We start from the raw sequence: 27,900 nt of genomic DNA, 5'->3' as shown, positions 1-27,900 counted from the left end.
TGCCCCCACTAATATTTTTATGTAATTTTTTTTTTTTTTTTTAAGTAGAGGGTTTCGCTAGGTTGGCTAGGCTGGTATCAACCTCGTGGACTCAAGCCATCCGCCCCCCTTGGCCTGCCAAAGGGCTGAGATGTTACAGGCCTGCGCCACCACCCCCAGCTAATTTTCTGTGTGTTTTTCTTTTTTGTTTGTTTGTTTTTGTAGAGACGGGGGTTTTGCTGTGTTTCCCAGGCTGGTCTTGACCTCCTGGGCTCAAGTGATCTGCACACCTCGGCCTCCCAAAATGCTGGGATTACAGGCGTGAGCCACCAAGCCTGGCCGATTGCTGCAAATTGAAATGCCCCCCGTTCTCTCTAAGTGATGGAGGGCTCTTGTAGTCTCCGAGATTCTAGCTCTCTTCCTTCTAATAATTTACCAATAACCCAGTAATAGCCTCTAAATCCTTTCATATTAGCGATGCTCATTTCTCTTCAACAGAACAGAACCCCCCATCCCTCTGCCTGATCAGATCCATCACCAGAGAGACCAAGTTACCTCCGGGACTCACTTCCTTCCCTTTATTTATTGAGTGGGGGTGTCAGAACGCACCCACTGGATAAAATTACACAGTCACGTCCCTGCCTCCCCGACAAGGGTCTGTACATCTTTCAGGGTAAGCCTGGCCCCAGGGAAACTACTAACAACATTAGCCAATCCCCTCCCAAAGACTCAAGGCTGCTATGCCCATAGAACCTGTCATCCCCAATCAGTACTTCTCCCAGAGACCCCTGGCTCCCTGTTTTCATCTGACTTCTCCCCATGTCTTTACTCACGGACAGATAAGCCCCGGATGCAGAAATGCAACACCTGATTCCAGGTGACTGAGTGTGGCCGGCCTTCACTGATTTCTCCCTCCACAGGACTGGAAAGACTCAGGCTGTTTCTCTTGCAGGTCAGACTGCTCCCGGTGCCATGAATCGAGACAACGCCTTTGCAAAGAGACCCAGGGATGATGCTAAAACATCAGAGAAGAGAAGCAAGGTGAGGTGACCTGGAGGGGACAGAACAGTGGTCCAGGGGACAGAGTAGGGTGACCAGGTTTCTGAAGAGGGGAGGACAGAGGTACTGGGGACAAGGAGCAGGGTCTCGGGGGAGATCTGGACCCTTGGGAGCCTCCCACCCTCGCTCTGTCATCACCTAGCATCCCTGGAGACAAGTCTGTGGCCGTGCACTACATTTGGTGACTCTCACTCCATTCTGCAAGGTGGGAAGAGAGCCAGTCAGCAGCATTAAAGCCCTACTGTGTGGCAGGGGAGAAGCTGGGGAAGGTCCCCATGTTGTCTCAGTTAGCCATGGCATCAACCAGGACGGATTATCATCCCCACTTCCCAGATCCAGCACACAGGAAGCGGCTCCAGTTGAATGGCAGACATGCCTAGCTGAGTCACAGCCAGAATTTCTTTCTTTCTTTTTTCCTAGGCCTTCGATGATATTGCCAAATACTTCTCTAAGAAAGAGTGGGAAAAGATGAAATACTCGGAGAAAATCAGCTGTGTGCATATGAAGAGAAAGTATGAGGCCATGACTAAACTAGGTAACAGAAAGTTCTAGGAACAGACAAGTCTGGGGACACATGAGCATCCCTTTTCCTGCCTAGGCTACTTCTTAGGCTGCAGAAAGTACCCCACATTTTCCTTTTGTGCAGGGAAAAATCACAAGGCAGCTTCTGGGTGTTCTGCTCTTCCGTATCCTATCAGGGCTGAGGGCAGGGGCTGGCCACAGTGGAGCTTGTACCTAGATCCTGCACGTTTCTCTCCCGTAGGCGTCTGATGAGCCCAACTGTCTCTGTGGCATCACAGCACATCTCCCACCCTACCTTCCTCCTTTCGGCTTCTCTCTCTCTCTCTCTCTCTCTCTCTCTCTCTCTCTCTCTCTCTCTCTCTATCTGTCTCTCTCTGAATCAGTCACCTGGGCTAGAGTGCAGTAGCGCAATCATAGCTCAATGCAGCCTCGAACTCCTGGGCTCAAGCAATCCTCCTGCCCAGCTTATGGAGTAGCTGAGGCTACAGGCACATGCCACCATGCCCAACTAATTTTATTTTATATTTTGTAGATATGGGAGTCTCTCTATGTTACCCAGGCTCTTCTTGAACTCCTGGCCTCAAGCAATCCTCCCGCCTCAGCCTCCCAAAGCACTGGTACGACAGACATGAGCCACCGTGCCGGATCTAAGTTTGTCCCTTAAGGAATAAACATTTTGCTTCTTTCTAGGTTTCAATGTCACCCTCCCACCTTTCATGCGTAATAAACAGGCCACAGACTTCCAGGGGAATGATTCTGATAATGACCGTAACTGCGGGAATCAGGGTGAGTAGATGGGAAGGGGCTAGAAAGGGTCTCCTCAAGCCCAGTTGCTCTTCAGCTCAGCTACCTGGGAAAGATCCTCAGACATTTGTTCCCTCATACACAGCAGGGCTGAGTGAAAACAAAATTGCATACAGAAAGTTAACTACAGAGGACATTCATAAAATTCTAAAACATGCAAAACAATAATATGTATTTTTATGGATAATAAGTAAATGGTAAATGCATGAAAACATGAATGTGAATAAAAAGCCATCAAATTGAGGGGACTGGCTGTAAATGGAGAAGGAGGGGGGCAGGGATTGGTGAGTGCTGCACAGACAGCTTCAGCCGTGACTTGTTGATAGTGTGTTTTGTTTTGTTTTTGTTTTTGTTTTGAACTGGAGATTTGCTCTTGTTGCCCAGGCTGGAGTGCAGTGGCACAGTCTCAGCCCACTACAACCTCTGCCTCCTGGGTTCAAGCGATTCTCCTGCCTCAGCCTCCTGAGTAGATGGGATTACAGGCGCCCGCCACCATGCCCAACTAATTTTTGTATTTTTAGTAGAGACGGGGTTTCACCATGTTGGCCAGGCTGGTCTCAAACTCCTGACCTCAGGTGATCCACCCGCCTCAGCCTCCCAAAGTGCTGGGATCACAGGTGTGAGCTACTGCACCCAGCCCGTTTACAGTGTTTCTAATATTCTGAATAAATAAATCAGTCCTAACATAGTCATGGGGTAATGTTGAGATGCGACTGAACTCAATATTATTCCCCATACTTTTCTGTGTGTTTGAAATATTTCTTTTTTAAAGGACTTGTTGTTCTTGCTAAACACTGTTAATGAATCAAAGGACAGTTAAGAAAATATTAAAAGTGAAAAACAAAAAGAAAATGTTAAAAGTGTAGATCCGCCAAAAACTTCCAGAGTTTGTTTCATTAACAGCATATAGATACTGGATAAATATCTTAAGAGAGAGGGTGATGAACACATGACATAGTAAAGATCGCTGTTTCTCTGTATTTTATTAAAACCAAATAGTCTTCTCATTCCCAAACAACCCCAATTCTCCGTGATGAGCTTGGAAGTGAGTTTGAAAGAGTGATCCCTCATCCAACACAGAGAGCTTTCCCACTTGTCAGTGAGCGGAGACAACAGTATGTGAAAAAAAAGACAGGTTCTTGCGTAGAGAGCTTTGTGCATTTCAGGAATATAAAGGGGACATATGTGTTTACTTGCTCTTCTGCTCTGACAATGCAATCATAAGACAAGGTCAGAATGTCCAAACTGTCTCCAATAGACCTATTACTTCCCAACAAACAGGCCAGATTCTACAATCTCCCACAATCACTACAAGAGGTCTGAAAATCCAGTGCCTGAGTATCTGCCAAGCTTTTGACTTTAAAGGAGTGTCTTTATACTGAAAATATTTCAGAGCCACTGGACTAAATCATCCACGGTTCATCACACATTTAACAGCTTAATTGACGTACTTATGGTATGTACACTTCACCCATTTGAAGTGTACAGTGATTTTTAGTTGTTGCACATCTTGAGTGGATACAGTTCAGTTTCCCAACAAATCATTTTAATTATCTGGGAGAAAGTGAAAGATATGTAATGGAATAAGATGAGACTGTGATGGGGTTTAACCCCCATTTGATAAACTATGAGATGGAAAATTCTGAACTGATGCCACAGATAAGTGAACCAACCATTACTAAACGTAATTCAGAAGCAAATCTCAAATAACTCCTCAACAATGAGTGGACTCATAACCCTCTGCTGCAGAATGCCCTGATGCAACAGAAGTCTCTCTAGAGTTTGGAAATCTTTCCCAACAAATTAAAATTCTGATGTATTCTCTTTCAGTTGAACGTCCTCAGACGACTTTCGGCAGGTTCCAGAGAATCTTCCCAAAGGTGAGTATCTCTCAAATCTAAAGGACCAGAGAACCTTTGTCTCTCCACGGATGTGAATACAGGTAAGAGTGGGGGAATATAAAAAATGCCCTCATTGCCTCCTTCTCCCCATGTCTATCACAACACCTGATGTTAGCATCGACGGCTTGATAATACTAAGAGTTGTCATCCTTAATACTTCTTTTGTTTTCATAGTGATGCCAGATACTACTTTAAGCAGTTCACATGGAAGAATTAATTTAATCCATAAGAAGACCTCTATGACGTTGTTTCTGTTATTATCTCCAAATAATAATGAGTCACACACTTCAGTTGTCATCCATACAAAAGCCATGTGACTTGGCGCAAATCTTCTAAGTTCTCTGAGCTCCAGATTCCTGGTCCATGCAATGGAAGTAAAGAATCACAGTCCATGTTTTAGATCATGGTTATCAGCAGCATAATAATAAAATGAGGCTATCCGGTACAGAGATGTTAAAGAATTTTCCTGAGGCGCAGTGGCAGGGGTAGTCTAATCCAGAACTCCAAGCCATTTAAAGCTCATTCACGTTTGCATTTGTTTATGAAGTTCAGATGTTGCTCACTAGGGCTTTACCCCATAGGGCCTGCCGGTGCTTCTGTTGAGACACCCACTCTCAACAGGAGGGACCAGCTGGCCTCTGCTCTGTTACCGGGCCGTTTGCATGGCTTAGGAATCGCTTTGACTGTTGACCCCTCCCTACTGTGAGCTCCTTGAGGGCCTTGTCTGCACCTGGGGCATCTGGGAAGCCCCAGTCCCAGCCCAGGGGATCCCTCGGAGGCCCCTGAATGAGTGACCCCACAAGTGCAGATTCAACTCTGGTTTAGAGGGTAAAGGGATCTGGGAGTTGGGTTGCCAGTGTGGAGACCGAATTCAAAGAAGTATCCAGAAAGATATTGTTATTATTATTACATTTAAACAGTGTTTACAAGCTCAGAGAGGACTTTCCCTTAGCCTATTTTACATGTATTGTTCATGTAAAATATTGTTCATGTAAAATCGTGTATTGTTCATGGCATTGTAATGCCAGTCGTGAGCCTTACTTTGGGAGGCCGAGGCAGGCAGATCACAAGGTCAAGAAATTGAGACCATCCTGGCCGACATGGTGAAACCTTATCTCTACTAAAAACACAAAACTTAGCGGGGCGTGGTAATGCCTGCCTATAGTCCCAGCTACTCGGGAGGCTGAGGCAGGGGAATCACTTGAACCGGGGGAGGGGGAGATTGCAGTGAGCAGAAATCACGCCACTGCACTCTAGCCAGGCGACGGAGCAAGTCTCCGTTTCAAAAACCAGAACAAAAACAAAATCAAAACAAAACAAAAACACAAAAATAAAAGAGTAGCTTAATATTGTTGGTCAGTGACACATCCCAATGCAAGCAGAATTGGTATGGGTACCATCTCACTGAATTCCACATTCAATGTTGGTGCCTCGGTAGGGTGGTATGCCATATCTGGTACTGCTTTCTTTGATGTCTGGATTAATTTCAGCAAACCATTTCTTTCCCTCTCTCTTCCCAGTATTCATCGCCCCACATCATCTTTCCCAGCAGCGTTTTGTCCCCTCTCTATGTCTTTACATTTACTCTCCCAGCAGCAGTCTACAAGCTTATATTGGGATCCCTTGTATTTTATAGAAGCTCTTCCTTTTGTAGACCTTGTGAATTCTTAGAATGCTATTCTACAAAACTTCTGTACACCACACTCTCAATTACATGGAGATTTCTGCTGTTTGCACAAATGTCAGTCTTGAAAGAGTGTGAAGATAAGCATTCTAGCCCTGGAATTCCACCCCATTCATTTAGGCCATTCCTTTCCCTTCTAACCTCCCAGGTTTCTCCTTATTTAGGTAAGTGTAACTCTCCCAGCGTTGTTGAGAACATTGATTAAGGTAATGCGTGTGAAGACGCTTTGTAAGCTCTAAAGCACTATAGAAATGTGACTGATACTGTTTTATCTGTGACCTTCACATTATAAAGATCATGCTCAAGAAGCCAGCAGAGGAAGGCAACGATTCGAAGGGAGTGCCAGAAGCATCTGGCCCACAGAACGATGGGAAACAGCCGTGCCCCCCGGGAAAACCAAGTACCTCTGAGAAGATTAACAAGACCTCTGGTAAGAGGAAACAATTCGGGAACAACCCCTCTGGCTTCCCTGGCTATGTTCAGGTGTGGGGACTGGGTGTGTGGCATGGATCCCAGACAAGCCTGGGTCCGGGCTGGGCTGATGAGCTCGCCCAGCTCCAGATGAGATGTTAGACATGACTTCCAGAGACACAGACTGGAGTTGACGTCCGTATAAAAAACCACGTGACTTGGGGCAAGTCTTCCAAATTTTCTCAGCTCCAGATTCCTAGTCCATAAGATGGAAATAAAGAATCATAGTTAATAGATTGTTTGGAGGTATTAAATTAAATATAGAAAGCCTGATGACATGAAAGGTGCTCAAGCAATTCTGTCTGTGATAACCTGGGATCATAGCTTATTCAGCTCAATGCCTGATACCCAGTACAGGTGTACTTCAGAGATGTTGCAGGTTCGGTTCCAGACCACTACACTAAAGTGAGTCACACACGTTGTTTTTTGTTTGTTTGGCAGTGCATAAAAACATTATGTTTACACCACAGTGTAGTCTACTAAGTGTGCAATAGCGTTATGTCTAAAAATGTACATACCTTAATTTTAAAATAATTCATTGTTAAAGATGCTAACAATCTTCTGAGCCTTCAGTGAGTCACACTCTTTTTGCTGGTGGAGGGTCTTGCCTCGGTGTTGATGGCTGCTGGCTGATCAAGGTGGTGGTTGCTGAAGGGTGGAGTGGCTGTGGCAGTTTCTTAAAAGAAGACGACAATGAAATTTGCCACATCGATTAGCTCTCCCTTTCGTGAAGCACATCTCTGTAGTATGTGATGCTATTGGATAGCATTTTACCCACAGTAGAACTTCTTTCAAAGTTGGAGTCAATCCTCTCTAGCTATGAAAGTTTTAGATGGCGTCACCTTCCAATAGAAGGCTATTTTATCTATATTGAAAATCTGTTGTTTAGTGTAGCCACCTTCAACAGTGATCTTAGCTAGATCTTCTGGATAAGTTGCTGCAGCCTCTCCATCAGGGTTTGCTGCTACACCTTGCACTTTTATGTTATGGAGACGGCTTCTTTCCTTAAACCTCACAAACCAACCTCTGCTAGTTTCACACGTTTCCTCTGTAGCTTCTTCACCTCTCTCAGCTTTCATGGACTGGAAGAGAGTTTGGGTCTTGCTCTGAATTAGACTCTGGCTTAAGGGAGTGTTGTGGCTGGTTTCATCTTCTATCCTGACCACTCAAACTTTCTCTATTTCAGCAGTAACGCAGTTTTGCTTTCTTATTCCTGTGTTCACTGGAGTATTAGTATTATTATTTTCTTCAAGAACTTTTCCTTTGCAGTGTATACTATTATTTCCTTCAAGAACTTTTCCTTTGCATTCACGGCTTGGCTGTTTGGTGCAAGAGGCGGAGCTTTCAGCCTGTCTTGGCTTTCAGCATGCCTTCCTCACTCAGCTTAGCCATTTCTAGCTTCTGATTTAAAGTGAGAGACATGCGACTCTTCCTTTCATTTGAACACTTAGCGGCCATTGTAGGATTGTTCACTGTCCTAATTTCAGTATTGCTATGTCTCAGGAAATAGGGAGGCCCAAGAAAAGGAAGAGAGGCAGGGAAGAGCTCATCCGTGGAGCAGTCAGACCACACACAACATTGATCGGTTACGTTTGTCATCTTCTGTGGGCGCAGTTCCTAGTACCCCCAAAGCATTTACACACAACAGGATGACTATAGTCAATAATAATCGTACATTTAAAAATAACTAAAAGAGTGTAATTGGATTGTTTGTAACACAGGAATAAATGGTTGAGGGGATGAGTACCCTATTTTCCATCATGTGATTATTACGCATTGCATGCACATATCAAAACATCTCACGTACCGCGTAAGTATATACACCTACTGTGTACCCAAAAAATAAAGAACAAAAATTATTTTAAAAGACTAAAAGACAATTGCAATGATAACATCAAAGCTCACTGATCACAAATCACCTTAACAGATATAATAGTAATGGAAAAGTGTAAAATTGGTGAAAATTTCTAAAAAAAGAAAATGCTGTATCTGCGAAGCACTATGAAAATGAGGTGCCATTAAACAAGGTATGCCTGTCTGCCCTTAACAAATACGTGCAGAATGAAAGGAGGTATGGGTCAGCGTTCCCGTAAGTGAAGATGTTGGGAATCTAAACCTCACAACGGAAGGAGCCAGAAGCTAAAACTTTAATTGGCATTTGGCCTGTATTGGTGTGGGTCCAAGGTCTCAGCCTCTCTAGCCAGAGAATGTGAAAAACTGGGTAAAGAAGGCCCATGGGCACTTGGGAGCAGGGAGGCATCTCCTGTTTTTGAGAAAACAGAGCCAACACTCTTCAACCTACCCAACCCTCATCTTCCAACTCTTCTCCATCATAGGACCCAAAAGGGGGAAACATGCCTGGACCCACAGACTGCGTGAGAGAAAGCAGCTGGTGATTTATGAAGAGATCAGCGACCCTGAGGAAGACGACGAGTAACTCCGTAAGTGAACCTTCGGCTCATCCCCCACATCCCTGCAGATGTGCTATTCTGTTACGGTACCGGTATCCCATCTTGTCACTTGTTCCCCAAATCATTCCCTTCTCATAATTTTCTAGGGTACAGCATTGAGGCTGAATGATGAGATTTCCCATGCTTCCATGCAGGGAGCTTTCTACTCCCTGCCCTGTATATCCAGGGATCCTCCCTACCCAGGATGCTGTGGGCTCCCAAACCCCAGGTCAGCCCTGAGATGTGGGCCACACCTTCCTCTAGCCTAGGAATGGATAAACCAGGTGAGGAAGTCACTGTGGCATGAGCGGATGGTTCTCTTCGAGGAACCGTGGAAGGTGTGTGCAGGTCCCGAGGTAGGGCAGAATCAGAGTGTGAAGGGTCTAAAGGTCAGGAGGAGTTGAGACTGAGTTGTCACACGGTGGGAACTCACTGCCACTTACTTTCCTTCTCTCTTCTTGCCTCAGCCTCAGGGATGTGACACATGCCCATGATGAGAAGCAGAACGTGGTGACCTTTCACGAACATGGGCATGGCTGCGGACCCCTCGTCATCAGGTGCATAGCAAGCGAAAGCGAGTGTTCACAACAGTGCAAAGTTGAGCGTCATTTTTCTTAGTGTGCCAAGAGTTCGATGTTAGCGTTTCCGTTGTATTGTCTTACAGTGTGCCATTCTGTTAGATATTATCCTTTTCATTGATGAGCAAGACATGCTTAACGCGTATTTCGGTTTGTATATCCATGCATCTACTTAAAAAACAAGTATAGTCAGATATTCTCTGCATAGAACAGCACTACCCTCCTCTCTCCCCAGATGTGACTACTGAGGGCAGTTCTGAGTGCTTAATTTCAGTTTCCTCTGCATTTACACATACACCACACACACCTGCGCGCACGCACACACACACACACACACACACAGTCACACCAAGTACCACTATAAGCATCTCCCATCTGCTTTTCCCCAGTGCCATGCGTCCTGGTCAAGCCCCCCTCACTCCGTTTCCTGTTCAGCATGTACTCCCCTCATCCAATTCCTGTGTATCAGTTACTGACAGTTAATAAACCTTTGCAAACGTTCCCCAATTGTTTGCTCCTCTCATTATTGTGCACACAGGTCTGTGCACATGTGTGAATATTTCTTTAGGAAAGATTCTTAGAAGTGGAATTGCTGTAGCAAAGGAGTCATTTATTCAACAAAACACCAATGAGTGCATCCTCGTGCTGAGCGCTGTTCTAGGTGCTGGAGAGACATCAGGGAACAAGGCAGGCAGATGTTCCTGACCACCATTCTAGAGGAGGATGTTTCCAGTTGGTTAGTTGGTTGGTTGGTTGGTTGGTTGGTTTCTAGAGACGGGGTCTTGCTCTGTCCAGGCTGGAGTGCAGTGGCGTGATCATAGCTCAATGCAGCCTTGAACTCCTGGGCTCAAGCGATCCTCCCACCTTCGTCTCCTAAAGTACTAGGATTACAGGCTTGAGCCGCCGTGCCTGGCCTCCAGTTTTTATTTTGATAGAGACCATACACTTCAGTCCTGGAGCAGGATTCTGCAGCAGGTGGTTGGGCATCTTGGCCTTCGCTCTCTGAACAATTTTCAAGTTAAAGATCTGGGACCATCCATTTGGGAGTATGTGGGAGGAGACACAGATGAAATCGTCATCTGGGGAATGTGGAGGAATGAGGAAGATGCGTGCACTGTACACCCTGTGATGGAAGGGAATAGAAGAGTCCACTTAGTCTCCATGCAGGGGAGCAACGGTGGGAAAGTCCCCTGGACAGAAGCATGAGACTGCCCATCAAGGGTCTCACCAACCAAGGGTCTGGGGGCTGGGGTGGGGACGATGATTTGGGAATGCGTCAGTTCTTTCTCACAGGTACCACTGCACGGTGCAGAGGGGAAACAGTTGTGGGGAAGGGAAGGGCAGAGGGGAGTCTATTTTAGAACAAATCGCTGTGTGTGATTGGAGACATTAAGGCTGCATTCACACACAACGGACTTGAAACACCAGCCCCAGGTGGAGGCAGGATCAGAGCTGTTTTGACTGTCCACAACCCATCACCTTGGCCTCCTGGTTCTCCCCAGCCTTGGAAGGAGGACACTATCATCATTATGCCTATATGATAGATGAGAGACGGAGTCCCAGACAGATGGTAGGCATCTTGTCACAGGTCCTACAGCTGGCAGGTGCAGGAGGGGCTGAGTTTGGAGCTCACCGACGTCAGAAACATTAAGGAGGACAGGTGTGTGTGATGGAAGGAGGGAGAATTGAACAAGCCCTTCGAGAGGGAAAGTGCAGGGAGGGAGAGGCAATCGTGGTCATAGTGGGGACAGTGGGAGACAGAGATATGCAGTGTGGGCAGAAGAGGGTCAGGCAAAGAAGCAGGGGATGCCCAAGGCCAAGTGTGAGCTGTCACAACCACCAGAGGGGGAGGGTGCCAGGAAGGAGGTTGTGGGGCTCCAGGAACAGCAGAGGTTCCCCAGATCTGTGAGCATGCCCTGCCTGGCACTGCAGGAAGAGGTGGCTGCCACCCGGGTCAGTGTGGACGTACCTTTACCTGTGTCTCAGAGGAAACAAATTCTATTTTATCCCAATATAGTTCTGTGTTACACAAATGTAACATTCGGCTACTAAATATCGAGAGCCTTATCCTCCATGCAAATAGAGGAGAGGATACCCTGAAAGAGATACTGAAGGATTTGATTTTTCTTTCTCCCTGGGAAGATGGGATCCATAAGTTGGGTCCCCCAGCCCACAAGACAGGTGCAAGGAAGGGTGGCTGGAAGATTGTGAGTCATGACAGGGAACATTTTTCCTCAGGTTCCTTGGGTATATAAAGTTCCCGACTATCTGTCTATCATGGACAGATAAAGAGTGAATGTGGTCCCCTCTCCACAAATGTGTTTCTCTCCTTCATTATTACTGTGAAGGGCTGAAGGTCCATCAAGTTCTGATACATTACTTTGGTTTGTCTGTCTGTCTGTTTTTGAGATGGAGTCTCATTCTGTCACCCAGGCTGGAATGCAGTGGCGAGTTCTCGGCTCACTGCAACCTCTGCCTACCAGGTTCAAGCGATTCTGCTGCCTCAGCCTCCCGAGTAGCTGGGATTACAGGCGCCTGCCACCATGCCCAGCTAATTTTTGTATTTTTAGTAGAGACGGAGTTTCACTGTGTTAGCCAGGATGGTCTCGATCTCCTGACCTCGTGATCCACTGGCCTTGGCCTCCCAAAGTGCTGGGATTACAAGCGTTAGCCACCTCGCCAGCCTTCACTGTCTTTAATGAATGATTAGCAGTTTCATCTTACAGGCGAAAGTGGCTACTGCCAGCTAATCTGAGTGTGGTGTTGCAGGGGAACCTGGCTGATTCAGATGTTTCAACTGAAATTTTAAGTTAACCTACCTGATGATTATGCTAAGACCCCTTCCCGTTCTGTGTGGTGTTTTTTTGTTTGTTTGTTTTTGTTTTTGTTTTGTTTTGTTTTTTTGATTCTGGATTTGGAGTTTTTAAGGGGCTTTGTTACAAAGAGCATCTCCTCGCCAGGCACAGTGACTGACACTGTAATCCCAGCACTTTGGGAGACAGAGGCAAGCAGATCACTTGAGGTCAGGAGTTTGAGACCAGTGTGGCCAACATGGTGAAACCCCTATCTCTAGTAAAAATACAAAAATTAGCCGGCCATCGTGGCGGGTGCCTGTGAATCCCAGTTACTGTGTGGTCTGAGGCAAGAGAATCACTTGAACCTGGGAGACAGAGAGTTCAGGGAGCCAAGATCATGCCACTGCACTCAGCCTGGGTGACAGAGTAAGTCTGTCTCAAAAGACAAACAGCATCTCTTGCCTGCAGTGATTTGAGCTGTGGTCTTGTCTCCTTGGGTTTCTCCATCAGTCTGATCCCATCTACTCTATCTCCCAGGAATGTCTCAATATATCTGGTGGACCACTGACACGTTTTCTTATTTTCCTCTACTGTTAAGAATTGACCCTTGAAAACATTTTCTTCCCAGTTGGATGGAATGTTGAGTGGGGCACGGGATCTATCTGCCGTCTTGCTCCAAATCATCTGGTTTTAGATATTTTATGTACTTTTGTCACTACATATGTGTAATTTTTCTCAATTTGGTTTTCTAAATGGTTATTATTGGCATGTAAAACCCTATCTATTATTGAATGTATATAATATTTTGTTACCTGTCTGGGTGCAGCTTCCCCTGAATTTTGGCACAAAACCCAGTCTGTTTTATTCTCCAAAAGAAAGCTGACAGGCTGGGTGTGGTGGCTCACAGCTCTAATTCCAGCACTTTGGGAGGCCAAGGGGTGTGGATCACCTGAGGTCAGGAGTTCGAGATCAGCCTGGCCAAGATGATGAAACCCCATCTCTACTAATAACACACACACACACACACACACACACACACACACACACACAAAATTAGCCGGGCATTGGTGGTGCATGCCTGTAGTCCCAGCTACTAGAGCAGCTGAGGCGGCAGGATCATTTGAACTCAGGAGGCAGAGATTGCAGTGATCCGAGGTGGCACCACTGCATTCCAGCCTGGTGGATAGAGACTCTATCTCTAAATAAAAAGAAAAAGAAAAAAAGAAAATTCACTTCACAGGTAATAGAGAGTAATAAAAGAATAATTTATGGACGATTTCATAGGGGATACTGATGGAAAGAAAGGACGTATACATTTTCCAGAGCTGAGCAGTTCACTGCAAAAATCACCAGAACTGCCTTTTTCTCCAAAAATATTAGCCATAAGCTATTCTACTACTGGTTCTTTTAGTCCTTCCCTCTATTCCAAATCCTCAAATTGTCCTTTTCCTTATTGGAATAATTTTCCTCTGCCCAGATCTGGGTCCTCCACAACACTTAACACTGTCTTCGAGTGTGTGAATTCCCATTACTTTAGCTCAGGTTCCCAAGGAAACAGGCTTTGGGCCATACAGGACACCTCTAGACAGACTATACTGAGAAACCATGCTTGGAACGGTGCATGGGGAGAGGAGAGGGAATTTACGTACCTGGCTCTCACTCCTGGTTCTTTTTCTTATTGGTCAAAATTTACCCCACCGGCACAAACTCTTCCACACTTCCAGATTGCATCACCTGCCCCTTTGGCAGCTGTCTGGGAAGCCAGATGCCACACTTTGAAGTGTTTCATACAATCCAAAAGTGGTAGCAGAGGCCAGGCTTGTTTGGGAGGCCAAGGCGGGAGGATCATGAGGTCAGGAGTTCAATACTAGCCTGGCGAGCATGGTGAAACCCTGTCTCTACTAAAAATAAAAAATTGGCCCAGCATGGTGGCACGAGCCTGCAATCTCAGCTACTTGGGAGGCTGAGGCAGGAGAATTGCTTGACTCTGGGAGGCAGAGCTTTCAGCGAGCTGAGATCACACCACTGCATTTCAGCCTGGGCGACAGAGCAAGACTCTGTCTCAAAAACAAAACAAAACAAAACAAAACAAAACAATCAAAAAGGTGGTAGCAGAAACCAGAAAGTCCAGGTATGTAGGTAATTGGCCTGGTTGTACAGCAGCAGCCAAGTGTGAAAACTAAATACTCCCAGGCAAGTCCAAAGTTCACCAAGTAATTGGAGTACCCATCTCTGTCAGTTAATTGCCTTTATCTGAAGGAAAAATAAAACTCATATCTCTATGACAAGCAGGTGCTTACAGCTTGGAGCAAGGCACCTAGGCTAAAGTCGGCTGGTGACAGGGAGACCGGGACATCATCTTCCTTGATTTCCTTGATGTTCTTATTTCAAAGAGACGGCTCCAAGGCCCTGAAGAAAGACATTTCTAGGGACCAGGCATGGTGGCTCACATCCGTAATCCCAACACTTTGGTAGGCTGAGGCTGGAGGATCACTTGAGGCCTGGAGTTCAAGTTCAAGACATTCCTGGGTTATAGGGTGGATAGAGGCTTACAGATCAAAGCAAGAATTTACAAATACAAATTTTCTCAAGAAAATGCTCTAAGGAAAGTGAAATGGGGAAAGGTCTCTTCTTGCCCTTTTGGCAACAGGAAAATCTCAATTTTATGTTTAGTTACCCTTACAATTTCCCCCTATTGTTATTCTTTTATAGTAACACTGCAATTTTCTAATTATCTTCACTGCTGTTTTTATCTTTCTCTGCATAATTTACAGCCACCTAGATATTCAACAAGTCCATAGTAATATGCAAAGCAAATCAATGATCAGGATTATAATAGAATGATTTTTTTTTTTTTTTTTCGTGACAGAGTTTCCTTCTCGTTGCCCAGGCTGGAGTGCAATGGCACGATGTCGGCTCACTGCAACCTCTGTGTCCTGAGTTCAAGCAATTCTCCTGCTTCAGCCTCCCGAGTAGCTGGGATTACAGGCATGTGCCACCAGGTCCAGCTAATTTTGTATTTTTTGTAGAGATGGGGTTTCACCATGTTAGCCAGGCTGAACTTGAACTCCTCACCCCAGGTGATCCACCCACCTCGGCCTCCCAAACTGTTAGAATTACAGACGCAAGTCACCAGGCTCGGCCTAGAATGAGTTTTAAAATTCAGTATAATACTCACCTTGTCCGGGGGCGGGGCGACCTTTCAACACATCATACTGGTTAATTGTGTCAAAGTCAAAATAAATTATAGAGATAAATCCCTAAATCAAATGCTGTATTTGGGAATCACAAAATTGCAATTCAGGGCATACACACGGACTAGGGTGGTCTTCAGTATGTCCAACAAACAAAGAGAAGTTGGAAGTTTTATTAGAAAGAAAAATGTTACATATTGTTTTGGAATGAGGCTCATTGGCCCTGGAGAAGCTGGTTCATTGGCACAATCAGCTTTCACATTCCCTCTTTTGATCAACATCTTTCTTTGAAAACCTCACTGATCAGCCATCTTAAAGTGAGGCTTCATTGTCACTCCATGCCAGGATGGACCTGGGCCGGTTGTCTTTGTCCCATGTCAAGGGAAAGGTAAGAGATTCTGTATCAGGGACATGGGCCACATTTGCGACACAAAGAGGTCAGAAGGGGAAAAAAATCAGGCATGTTTGTCTGGAGTTCAGCATCAAGTTCCATCTTGTTAGTTCCATCTGTATTAGCAATCATCTTGAAGCACTAGGCCAACATTACCCTGTTGGGAGAACTGGCTTAACAAATATTAGGCAACAAGAAGGGAGCTCAAAGATCATAATACAAAAATAATTAGCAATTGTTTTGTTTTATTTCATTTTATTTTACTTTATTTTTATGTTTATTAATGTATTGCAATGGATTCTTGCTATGTTGTCCAGGATGAAGTGCAGCGGCATGATCCCAGCTCACTGCAACCAACATCTCCCAGATTCAAGCGGTTCTCCTGCCTCAGTTTCCAGGGTAGCTGGCAATACAGGTGCTCACCACTACACTCGGCTAATTTTTGTATTTTCAGTAGAGACGTGGTTTCACCATGTTGGCCAGGCTGGTCTCAAACTCATGACTTTAAGTGACCTAGGCATCCCAATGTGCTCGGATTATAGGCATGAGCCATCGCGCCCAGCACTTTGGGAGGCCAAGGCCAGTGGATCACGAGGTCAGGAGATCGAGACCATCCTGGCTAACACAGTGAAACTCCGTCTCTACTAAAAATACAAAAATTAGCTGGGCATGGTGGCAGGCGCCTGTAATCCCAGCTACTCGGGAGGCTGAGGCAGCAGAATCGCTTGAACCTGGTAGGCAGAGGTTGCAGTGAGCCGAGAACTCGCCACTGCATTCCAGCCTGGGTGACAGAATGAGACTCCATCTCAAAAACAGACAGACAGACAAACCAAAGTAATGTATCAGAACTTGATGGACCTTCAGCCCTTCACAGTAATAATGAAGGAGAGAAACACATTTGTGGAGAGGGGACCACATTCACTCTTTATCTGTCCATGATAGACAGATAGTCGGGAACTTTATATACCCAAGGAACCTGAGGAAAAATGTTCCCTGTCATGACTCACAATCTTCCAGCCACCCTTCCTTGCACCTGTCTTGTGGGCTGGGGGACCCAACTTATGGATCCCATCTTCCCAGGGAGAAAGAAAAATCAAATCCTTCAGTATCTCTTTCAGGGTATCCTCTCCTCTATTTGCATGGAGGATAAGGCTCTCGATATTTAGTAGCCGAATGTTACATTTGTGTAACACAGAACTATATTGGGATAAAATAGAATTTGTTTCCTCTGAGACACAGGTAAAGGTACGTCCACACTGACCCGGGTGGCAGCCACCTCTTCCTGCAGTGCCAGGCAGGGCATGCTCACAGATCTGGGGAACCTCTGCTGTTCCTGGAGCCCCACAACCTCCTTCCTGGCACCCTCCCCCTCTGGTGGTTGTGACAGCTCACACTTGGCCTTGGGCATCCCCTGCTTCTTTGCCTGACCCTCTTCTGCCCACACTGCATATCTCTGTCTCCCACTGTCCCCACTATGACCACGATTGCCTCTCCCTCCCTGCACTTTCCCTCTCGAAGGGCTTGTTCAATTCTCCCTCCTTCCATCACACACACCTGTCCTCCTTAATGTTTCTGACGTCGGTGAGCTCCAAACTCAGCCCCTCCTGCACCTGCCAGCTGTAGGACCTGTGACAAGATGCCTACCATCTGTCTGGGACTCCGTCTCTCATCTATCATATAGGCATAATGATGATAGTGTCCTCCTTCCAAGGCTGGGGAGAACCAGGAGGCCAAGGTGATGGGTTGTGGACAGTCAAAACAGCTCTGATCCTGCCTCCACCTGGGGCTGGTGTTTCAAGTCCGTTGTGTGTGAATGCAGCCTTAATGTCTCCAATCACACACAGCGATTTGTTCTAAAATAGACTCCCCTCTGCCCTTCCCTTCCCCACAACTGTTTCCCCTCTGCACCGTGCAGTGGTACCTGTGAGAAAGAACTGACGCATTCCCAAATCATCGTCCCCACCCCAGCCCCCAGACCCTTGGTTGGTGAGACCCTTGATGGGCAGTCTCATGCTTCTGTCCAGGGGACTTTCCCACCGTTGCTCCCCTGCATGGAGACTAAGTGGACTCTTCTATTCCCTTCCATCACAGGGTGTACAGTGCACGCATCTTCCTCATTCCTCCACATTCCCCAGATGACGATTTCATCTGTGTCTCCTCCCACATACTCCCAAATGGATGGTCCCAGATCTTTAACTTGAAAATTGTTCAGAGAGCGAAGGCCAAGATGCCCAACCACCTGCTGCAGAATCCTGCTCCAGGACTGAAGTGTATGGTCTCTATCAAAATAAAAACTGGAGGCCAGGCACGGCGGCTCAAGCCTGTAATCCTAGTACTTTAGGAGACGAAGGTGGGAGGATCGCTTGAGCCCAGGAGTTCAAGGCTGCATTGAGCTATGATCACGCCACTGCACTCCAGCCTGGACAGAGCAAGACCCCGTCTCTAGAAACCAACCAACCAACCAACCAACCAACTAACCAACTGGAAACATCCTCCTCTAGAATGGTGGTCAGGAACATCTGCCTGCCTTGTTCCCTGATGTCTCTCCAGCACCTAGAACAGCGCTCAGCACGAGGATGCACTCATTGGTGTTTTGTTGAATAAATGACTCCTTTGCTACAGCAATTCCACTTCTAAGAATCTTTCCTAAAGAAATATTCACACATGTGCACAGACCTGTGTGCACAATAATGAGAGGAGCAAACAATTGGGGAACGTTTGCAAAGGTTTATTAACTGTCAGTAACTGATACACGGGAATTGGATGAGGGGAGTACATGCTGAACAGGAAACGGAGTGAGGGGGGCTTGACCAGGACGCATGGCACTGGGGAAAAGCAGATGGGAGATGCTTATAGTGGTACTTGGTGTGACTGTGTGTGTGTGTGTGTGTGTGCGTGCGCGCAGGTGTGTGTGGTGTATGTGTAAATGCAGAGGAAACTGAAATTAAGCACTCAGAACTGCCCTCAGTAGTCACATCTGGGGAGAGAGGAGGGTAGTGCTGTTCTATGCAGAGAATATCTGACTATACTTGTTTTTTAAGTAGATGCATGGATATACAAACCGAAATACGCGTTAAGCATGTCTTGCTCATCAATGAAAAGGATAATATCTAACAGAATGGCACACTGTAAGACAATACAACGGAAACGCTAACATCGAACTCTTGGCACACTAAGAAAAATGACGCTCAACTTTGCACTGTTGTGAACACTCGCTTTCGCTTGCTATGCACCTGATGACGAGGGGTCCGCAGCCATGCCCATGTTCGTGAAAGGTCACCACGTTCTGCTTCTCATCATGGGCATGTGTCACATCCCTGAGGCTGAGGCAAGAAGAGAGAAGGAAAGTAAGTGGCAGTGAGTTCCCACCGTGTGACAACTCAGTCTCAACTCCTCCTGACCTTTAGACCCTTCACACTCTGATTCTGCCCTACCTCGGGACCTGCACACACCTTCCACGGTTCCTCGAAGAGAACCATCCGCTCATGCCACAGTGACTTCCTCACCTGGTTTATCCATTCCTAGGCTAGAGGAAGGTGTGGCCCACATCTCAGGGCTGACCTGGGGTTTGGGAGCCCACAGCATCCTGGGTAGGGAGGATCCCTGGATATACAGGGCAGGGAGTAGAAAGCTCCCTGCATGGAAGCATGGGAAATCTCATCATTCAGCCTCAATGCTGTACCCTAGAAAATTATGAGAAGGGAATGATTTGGGGAACAAGTGACAAGATGGGATACCGGTACCGTAACAGAATAGCACATCTGCAGGGATGTGGGGGATGAGCCGAAGGTTCACTTACGGAGTTACTCGTCGTCTTCCTCAGGGTCGCTGATCTCTTCATAAATCACCAGCTGCTTTCTCTCACGCAGTCTGTGGGTCCAGGCATGTTTCCCCCTTTTGGGTCCTATGATGGAGAAGAGTTGGAAGATGAGGGTTGGGTAGGTTGAAGAGTGTTGGCTCTGTTTTCTCAAAAACAGGAGATGCCTCCCTGCTCCCAAGTGCCCATGGGCCTTCTTTACCCAGTTTTTCACATTCTCTGGCTAGAGAGGCTGAGACCTTGGACCCACACCAATACAGGCCAAATGCCAATTAAAGTTTTAGCTTCTGGCTCCTTCCGTTGTGAGGTTTAGATTCCCAACATCTTCACTTACGGGAACGCTGACCCATACCTCCTTTCATTCTGCACGTATTTGTTAAGGGCAGACAGGCATACCTTGTTTAATGGCACCTCATTTTCATAGTGCTTCGCAGATACAGCATTTTCTTTTTTTAGAAATTTTCACCAATTTTACACTTTTCCATTACTATTATATCTGTTAAGGTGATTTGTGATCAGTGAGCTTTGATGTTATCATTGCAATTGTCTTTTAGTCTTTTAAAATAATTTTTGTTCTTTATTTTTTGGGTACACAGTAGGTGTATATACTTACGCGGTACGTGAGATGTTTTGATATGTGCATGCAATGCGTAATAATCACATGATGGAAAATAGGGTACTCATCCCCTCAACCATTTATTCCTGTGTTACAAACAATCCAATTACACTCTTTTAGTTATTTTTAAATGTACGATTATTATTGACTATAGTCATCCTGTTGTGTGTAAATGCTTTGGGGGTACTAGGAACTGCGCCCACAGAAGATGACAAACGTAACCGATCAATGTTGTGTGTGGTCTGACTGCTCCACGGATGAGCTCTTCCCTGCCTCTCTTCCTTTTCTTGGGCCTCCCTATTTCCTGAGACATAGCAATACTGAAATTAGGACAGTGAACAATCCTACAATGGCCGCTAAGTGTTCAAATGAAAGGAAGAGTCGCATGTCTCTCACTTTAAATCAGAAGCTAGAAATGGCTAAGCTGAGTGAGGAAGGCATGCTGAAAGCCAAGACAGGCTGAAAGCTCCGCCTCTTGCACCAAACAGCCAAGCCGTGAATGCAAAGGAAAAGTTCTTGAAGGAAATAATAGTATACACTGCAAAGGAAAAGTTCTTGAAGAAAATAATAATACTAATACTCCAGTGAACACAGGAATAAGAAAGCAAAACTGCGTTACTGCTGAAATAGAGAAAGTTTGAGTGGTCAGGATAGAAGATGAAACCAGCCACAACACTCCCTTAAGCCAGAGTCTAATTCAGAGCAAGACCCAAACTCTCTTCCAGTCCATGAAAGCTGAGAGAGGTGAAGAAGCTACAGAGGAAACGTGTGAAACTAGCAGAGGTTGGTTTGTGAGGTTTAAGGAAAGAAGCCGTCTCCATAACATAAAAGTGCAAGGTGTAGCAGCAAACCCTGATGGAGAGGCTGCAGCAACTTATCCAGAAGATCTAGCTAAGATCACTGTTGAAGGTGGCTACACTAAACAACAGATTTTCAATATAGATAAAATAGCCTTCTATTGGAAGGTGACGCCATCTAAAACTTTCATAGCTAGAGAGGATTGACTCCAACTTTGAAAGAAGTTCTACTGTGGGTAAAATGCTATCCAATAGCATCACATACTACAGAGATGTGCTTCACGAAAGGGAGAGCTAATCGATGTGGCAAATTTCATTGTCGTCTTCTTTTAAGAAACTGCCACAGCCACTCCACCCTTCAGCAACCACCACCTTGATCAGCCAGCAGCCATCAACACCGAGGCAAGACCCTCCACCAGCAAAAAGAGTGTGACTCACTGAAGGCTCAGAAGATTGTTAGCATCTTTAACAATGAATTATTTTAAAATTAAGGTATGTACATTTTTAGACATAACGCTATTGCACACTTAGTAGACTACACTGTGGTGTAAACATAATGTTTTTATGCACTGCCAAACAAACAAAAAACAACGTGTGTGACTCACTTTAGTGTAGTGGTCTGGAACCGAACCTGCAACATCTCTGAAGTACACCTGTACTGGGTATCAGGCATTGAGCTGAATAAGCTATGATCCCAGGTTATCACAGACAGAATTGCTTGAGCACCTTTCATGTCATCAGGCTTTCTATATTTAATTTAATACCTCCAAACAATCTATTAACTATGATTCTTTATTTCCATCTTATGGACTAGGAATCTGGAGCTGAGAAAATTTGGAAGACTTGCCCCAAGTCACGTGGTTTTTTATACGGACGTCAACTCCAGTCTGTGTCTCTGGAAGTCATGTCTAACATCTCATCTGGAGCTGGGCGAGCTCATCAGCCCAGCCCGGACCCAGGCTTGTCTGGGATCCATGCCACACACCCAGTCCCCACACCTGAACATAGCCAGGGAAGCCAGAGGGGTTGTTCCCGAATTGTTTCCTCTTACCAGAGGTCTTGTTAATCTTCTCAGAGGTACTTGGTTTTCCCGGGGGGCACGGCTGTTTCCCATCGTTCTGTGGGCCAGATGCTTCTGGCACTCCCTTCGAATCGTTGCCTTCCTCTGCTGGCTTCTTGAGCATGATCTTTATAATGTGAAGGTCACAGATAAAACAGTATCAGTCACATTTCTATAGTGCTTTAGAGCTTACAAAGCGTCTTCACACGCATTACCTTAATCAATGTTCTCAACAACGCTGGGAGAGTTACACTTACCTAAATAAGGAGAAACCTGGGAGGTTAGAAGGGAAAGGAATGGCCTAAATGAATGGGGTGGAATTCCAGGGCTAGAATGCTTATCTTCACACTCTTTCAAGACTGACATTTGTGCAAACAGCAGAAATCTCCATGTAATTGAGAGTGTGGTGTACAGAAGTTTTGTAGAATAGCATTCTAAGAATTCACAAGGTCTACAAAAGGAAGAGCTTCTATAAAATACAAGGGATCCCAATATAAGCTTGTAGACTGCTGCTGGGAGAGTAAATGTAAAGACATAGAGAGGGGACAAAACGCTGCTGGGAAAGATGATGTGGGGCGATGAATACTGGGAAGAGAGAGGGAAAGAAATGGTTTGCTGAAATTAATCCAGACATCAAAGAAAGCAGTACCAGATATGGCATACCACCCTACCGAGGCACCAACATTGAATGTGGAATTCAGTGAGATGGTACCCATACCAATTCTGCTTGCATTGGGATGTGTCACTGACCAACAATATTAAGCTACTCTTTTATTTTTGTGTTTTTGTTTTGTTTTGATTTTGTTTTTGTTCTGGTTTTTGAAACGGAGACTTGCTCCGTCGCCTGGCTAGAGTGCAGTGGCGTGATTTCTGCTCACTGCAATCTCCCCCTCCCCCGGTTCAAGTGATTCCCCTGCCTCAGCCTCCCGAGTAGCTGGGACTATAGGCAGGCATTACCACGCCCCGCTAAGTTTTGTGTTTTTAGTAGAGATAAGGTTTCACCATGTCGGCCAGGATGGTCTCAATTTCTTGACCTTGTGATCTGCCTGCCTCGGCCTCCCAAAGTAAGGCTCACGACTGGCATTACAATGCCATGAACAATACACGATTTTACATGAACAATATTTTACATGAACAATACATGTAAAATAGGCTAAGGGAAAGTCCTCTCTGAGCTTGTAAACACTGTTTAAATGTAATAATAATAACAATATCTTTCTGGATACTTCTTTGAATTCGGTCTCCACACTGGCAACCCAACTCCCAGATCCCTTTACCCTCTAAACCAGAGTTGAATCTGCACTTGTGGGGTCACTCATTCAGGGGCCTCCGAGGGATCCCCTGGGCTGGGACTGGGGCTTCCCAGATGCCCCAGGTGCAGACAAGGCCCTCAAGGAGCTCACAGTAGGGAGGGGTCAACAGTCAAAGCGATTCCTAAGCCATGCAAACGGCCCGGTAACAGAGCAGAGGCCAGCTGGTCCCTCCTGTTGAGAGTGGGTGTCTCAACAGAAGCACCGGCAGGCCCTATGGGGTAAAGCCCTAGTGAGCAACATCTGAACTTCATAAACAAATGCAAACGTGAATGAGCTTTAAATGGCTTGGAGTTCTGGATTAGACTACCCCTGCCACTGCGCCTCAGGAAAATTCTTTAACATCTCTGTACCGGATAGCCTCATTTTATTATTATGCTGCTGATAACCATGATCTAAAACATGGACTGTGATTCTTTACTTCCATTGCATGGACCAGGAATCTGGAGCTCAGAGAACTTAGAAGATTTGCGCCAAGTCACATGGCTTTTGTATGGATGACAACTGAAGTGTGTGACTCATTATTATTTGGAGATAATAACAGAAACAACGTCATAGAGGTCTTCTTATGGATTAAATTAATTCTTCCATGTGAACTGCTTAAAGTAGTATCTGGCATCACTATGAAAACAAAAGAAGTATTAAGGATGACAACTCTTAGTATTATCAAGCCGTCGATGCTAACATCAGGTGTTGTGATAGACATGGGGAGAAGGAGGCAATGAGGGCATTTTTTATATTCCCCCACTCTTACCTGTATTCACATCCGTGGAGAGACAAAGGTTCTCTGGTCCTTTAGATTTGAGAGATACTCACCTTTGGGAAGATTCTCTGGAACCTGCCGAAAGTCGTCTGAGGACGTTCAACTGAAAGAGAATACATCAGAATTTTAATTTGTTGGGAAAGATTTCCAAACTCTAGAGAGACTTCTGTTGCATCAGGGCATTCTGCAGCAGAGGGTTATGAGTCCACTCATTGTTGAGGAGTTATTTGAGATTTGCTTCTGAATTACGTTTAGTAATGGTTGGTTCACTTATCTGTGGCATCAGTTCAGAATTTTCCATCTCATAGTTTATCAAATGGGGGTTAAACCCCATCACAGTCTCATCTTATTCCATTACATATCTTTCACTTTCTCCCAGATAATTAAAATGATTTGTTGGGAAACTGAACTGTATCCACTCAAGATGTGCAACAACTAAAAATCACTGTACACTTCAAATGGGTGAAGTGTACATACCATAAGTACGTCAATTAAGCTGTTAAATGTGTGATGAACCGTGGATGATTTAGTCCAGTGGCTCTGAAATATTTTCAGTATAAAGACACTCCTTTAAAGTCAAAAGCTTGGCAGATACTCAGGCACTGGATTTTCAGACCTCTTGTAGTGATTGTGGGAGATTGTAGAATCTGGCCTGTTTGTTGGGAAGTAATAGGTCTATTGGAGACAGTTTGGACATTCTGACCTTGTCTTATGATTGCATTGTCAGAGCAGAAGAGCAAGTAAACACATATGTCCCCTTTATATTCCTGAAATGCACAAAGCTCTCTACGCAAGAACCTGTCTTTTTTTTCACATACTGTTGTCTCCGCTCACTGACAAGTGGGAAAGCTCTCTGTGTTGGATGAGGGATCACTCTTTCAAACTCACTTCCAAGCTCATCACGGAGAATTGGGGTTGTTTGGGAATGAGAAGACTATTTGGTTTTAATAAAATACAGAGAAACAGCGATCTTTACTATGTCATGTGTTCATCACCCTCTCTCTTAAGATATTTATCCAGTATCTATATGCTGTTAATGAAACAAACTCTGGAAGTTTTTGGCGGATCTACACTTTTAACATTTTCTTTTTGTTTTTCACTTTTAATATTTTCTTAACTGTCCTTTGATTCATTAACAGTGTTTAGCAAGAACAACAAGTCCTTTAAAAAAGAAATATTTCAAACACACAGAAAAGTATGGGGAATAATATTGAGTTCAGTCGCATCTCAACATTACCCCATGACTATGTTAGGACTGATTTATTTATTCAGAATATTAGAAACACTGTAAACGGGCTGGGTGCAGTAGCTCACACCTGTGATCCCAGCACTTTGGGAGGCTGAGGCGGGTGGATCACCTGAGGTCAGGAGTTTGAGACCAGCCTGGCCAACATGGTGAAACCCCGTCTCTACTAAAAATACAAAAATTAGTTGGGCATGGTGGCGGGCGCCTGTAATCCCATCTACTCAGGAGGCTGAGGCAGGAGAATCGCTTGAACCCAGGAGGCAGAGGTTGTAGTGGGCTGAGACTGTGCCACTGCACTCCAGCCTGGGCAACAAGAGCAAATCTCCAGTTCAAAACAAAAACAAAAACAAAACAAAACACACTATCAACAAGTCACGGCTGAAGCTGTCTGTGCAGCACTCACCAATCCCTGCCCCCCTCCTTCTCCATTTACAGCCAGTCCCCTCAATTTGATGGCTTTTTATTCACATTCATGTTTTCATGCATTTACCATTTACTTATTATCCATAAAAATACATATTATTGTTTTGCATGTTTTAGAATTTTATGAATGTCCTCTGTAGTTAACTTTCTGTATGCAATTTTGTTTTCACTCAGCCCTGCTGTGTATGAGGGAACAAATGTCTGAGGATCTTTCCCAGGTAGCTGAGCTGAAGAGCAACTGGGCTTGAGGAGACCCTTTCTAGCCCCTTCCCATCTACTCACCCTGATTCCCGCAGTTACGGTCATTATCAGAATCATTCCCCTGGAAGTCTGTGGCCTGTTTATTACGCATGAAAGGTGGGAGGGTGACATTGAAACCTAGAAAGAAGCAAAATGTTTATTCCTTAAGGGACAAACTTAGATCCGGCACGGTGGCTCATGTCTGTCGTACCAGTGCTTTGGGAGGCTGAGGCGGGAGGATTGCTTGAGGCCAGGAGTTCAAGAAGAGCCTGGGTAACATAGAGAGACTCCCATATCTACAAAATATAAAATAAAATTAGTTGGGCATGGTGGCATGTGCCTGTAGCCTCAGCTACTCCATAAGCTGGGCAGGAGGATTGCTTGAGCCCAGGAGTTCGAGGCTGCATTGAGCTATGATTGCGCTACTGCACTCTAGCCCAGGTGACTGATTCAGAGAGAGACAGATAGATAGAGAGAGAGAGAGAGAGAGAGAGAGAGAGAGAGAGAGAGAGAGAGAGAAGCCGAAAGGAGGAAGGTAGGGTGGGAGATGTGCTGTGATGCCACAGAGACAGTTGGGCTCATCAGACGCCTACGGGAGAGAAACGTGCAGGATCTAGGTACAAGCTCCACTGTGGCCAGCCCCTGCCCTCAGCCCTGATAGGATACGGAAGAGCAGAACACCCAGAAGCTGCCTTGTGATTTTTCCCTGCACAAAAGGAAAATGTGGGGTACTTTCTGCAGCCTAAGAAGTAGCCTAGGCAGGAAAAGGGATGCTCATGTGTCCCCAGACTTGTCTGTTCCTAGAACTTTCTGTTACCTAGTTTAGTCATGGCCTCATACTTTCTCTTCATATGCACACAGCTGATTTTCTCCGAGTATTTCATCTTTTCCCACTCTTTCTTAGAGAAGTATTTGGCAATATCATCGAAGGCCTAGGAAAAAAGAAAGAAAGAAATTCTGGCTGTGACTCAGCTAGGCATGTCTGCCATTCAACTGGAGCCGCTTCCTGTGTGCTGGATCTGGGAAGTGGGGATGATAATCCGTCCTGGTTGATGCCATGGCTAACTGAGACAACATGGGGACCTTCCCCAGCTTCTCCCCTGCCACACAGTAGGGCTTTAATGCTGCTGACTGGCTCTCTTCCCACCTTGCAGAATGGAGTGAGAGTCACCAAATGTAGTGCACGGCCACAGACTTGTCTCCAGGGATGCTAGGTGATGACAGAGCGAGGGTGGGAGGCTCCCAAGGGTCCAGATCTCCCCCGAGACCCTGCTCCTTGTCCCCAGTACCTCTGTCCTCCCCTCTTCAGAAACCTGGTCACCCTACTCTGTCCCCTGGACCACTGTTCTGTCCCCTCCAGGTCACCTCACCTTGCTTCTCTTCTCTGATGTTTTAGCATCATCCCTGGGTCTCTTTGCAAAGGCGTTGTCTCGATTCATGGCACCGGGAGCAGTCTGACCTGCAAGAGAAACAGCCTGAGTCTTTCCAGTCCTGTGGAGGGAGAAATCAGTGAAGGCCGGCCACACTCAGTCACCTGGAATCAGGTGTTGCATTTCTGCATCCGGGGCTTATCTGTCCGTGAGTAAAGACATGGGGAGAAGTCAGATGAAAACAGGGAGCCAGGGGTCTCTGGGAGAAGTACTGATTGGGGATGACAGGTTCTATGGGCATAGCAGCCTTGAGTCTTTGGGAGGGGATTGGCTAATGTTGTTAGTAGTTTCCCTGGGGCCAGGCTTACCCTGAAAGATGTACAGACCCTTGTCGGGGAGGCAGGGACGTGACTGTGTAATTTTATCCAGT

The 27,900-nt window shown here is 45.7% G+C and overlaps 2 protein-coding genes across 2 annotated transcripts; one reads left to right on the top strand and one right to left on the bottom strand.

Moving 5' to 3' along the window:
* Nucleotides 1-951: 951 nt before the first annotated feature.
* LOC123571056 (putative protein SSX6) lies at nt 952-9,950 on the top strand. Its single transcript, XM_074029496.1, has 7 exons — nt 952-1,020; nt 1,459-1,573; nt 2,251-2,346; nt 4,195-4,244; nt 6,244-6,379; nt 8,757-8,861; nt 9,338-9,950. The coding sequence occupies exons 1-6, from the start codon at nt 952-954 to the stop codon at nt 8,855-8,857; spliced, it is 567 nt and encodes a 188-aa protein (XP_073885597.1). The 3' UTR covers nt 8,858-8,861; nt 9,338-9,950.
* An 8,590-nt stretch (nt 9,951-18,540) lies between these two features.
* On the bottom strand, nt 18,541-27,539 carry LOC102120735 (putative protein SSX6). The gene is made up of 7 exons (XM_005593448.5): nt 27,471-27,539; nt 26,918-27,032; nt 26,143-26,238; nt 24,245-24,294; nt 22,110-22,245; nt 19,628-19,732; nt 18,541-19,151 (listed from the first exon to the last, which is right to left on the bottom strand). Exons 1-6 carry the CDS (start codon nt 27,537-27,539, stop codon nt 19,632-19,634), a joined length of 567 nt encoding a protein of 188 aa, XP_005593505.2. The 3' UTR covers nt 18,541-19,151; nt 19,628-19,631.
* Nucleotides 27,540-27,900: the final 361 nt, after the last annotated feature.

Source organism: Macaca fascicularis, chromosome X, assembly GCF_037993035.2.
Source record: "Macaca fascicularis isolate 582-1 chromosome X, T2T-MFA8v1.1".
Classification (NCBI taxonomy): domain Eukaryota; kingdom Metazoa; phylum Chordata; class Mammalia; order Primates; family Cercopithecidae; genus Macaca; species Macaca fascicularis.
The sequence above is the reverse complement of the archived record's forward strand: the minus strand, read 5'-3'. Positions and strand labels throughout refer to the sequence as shown.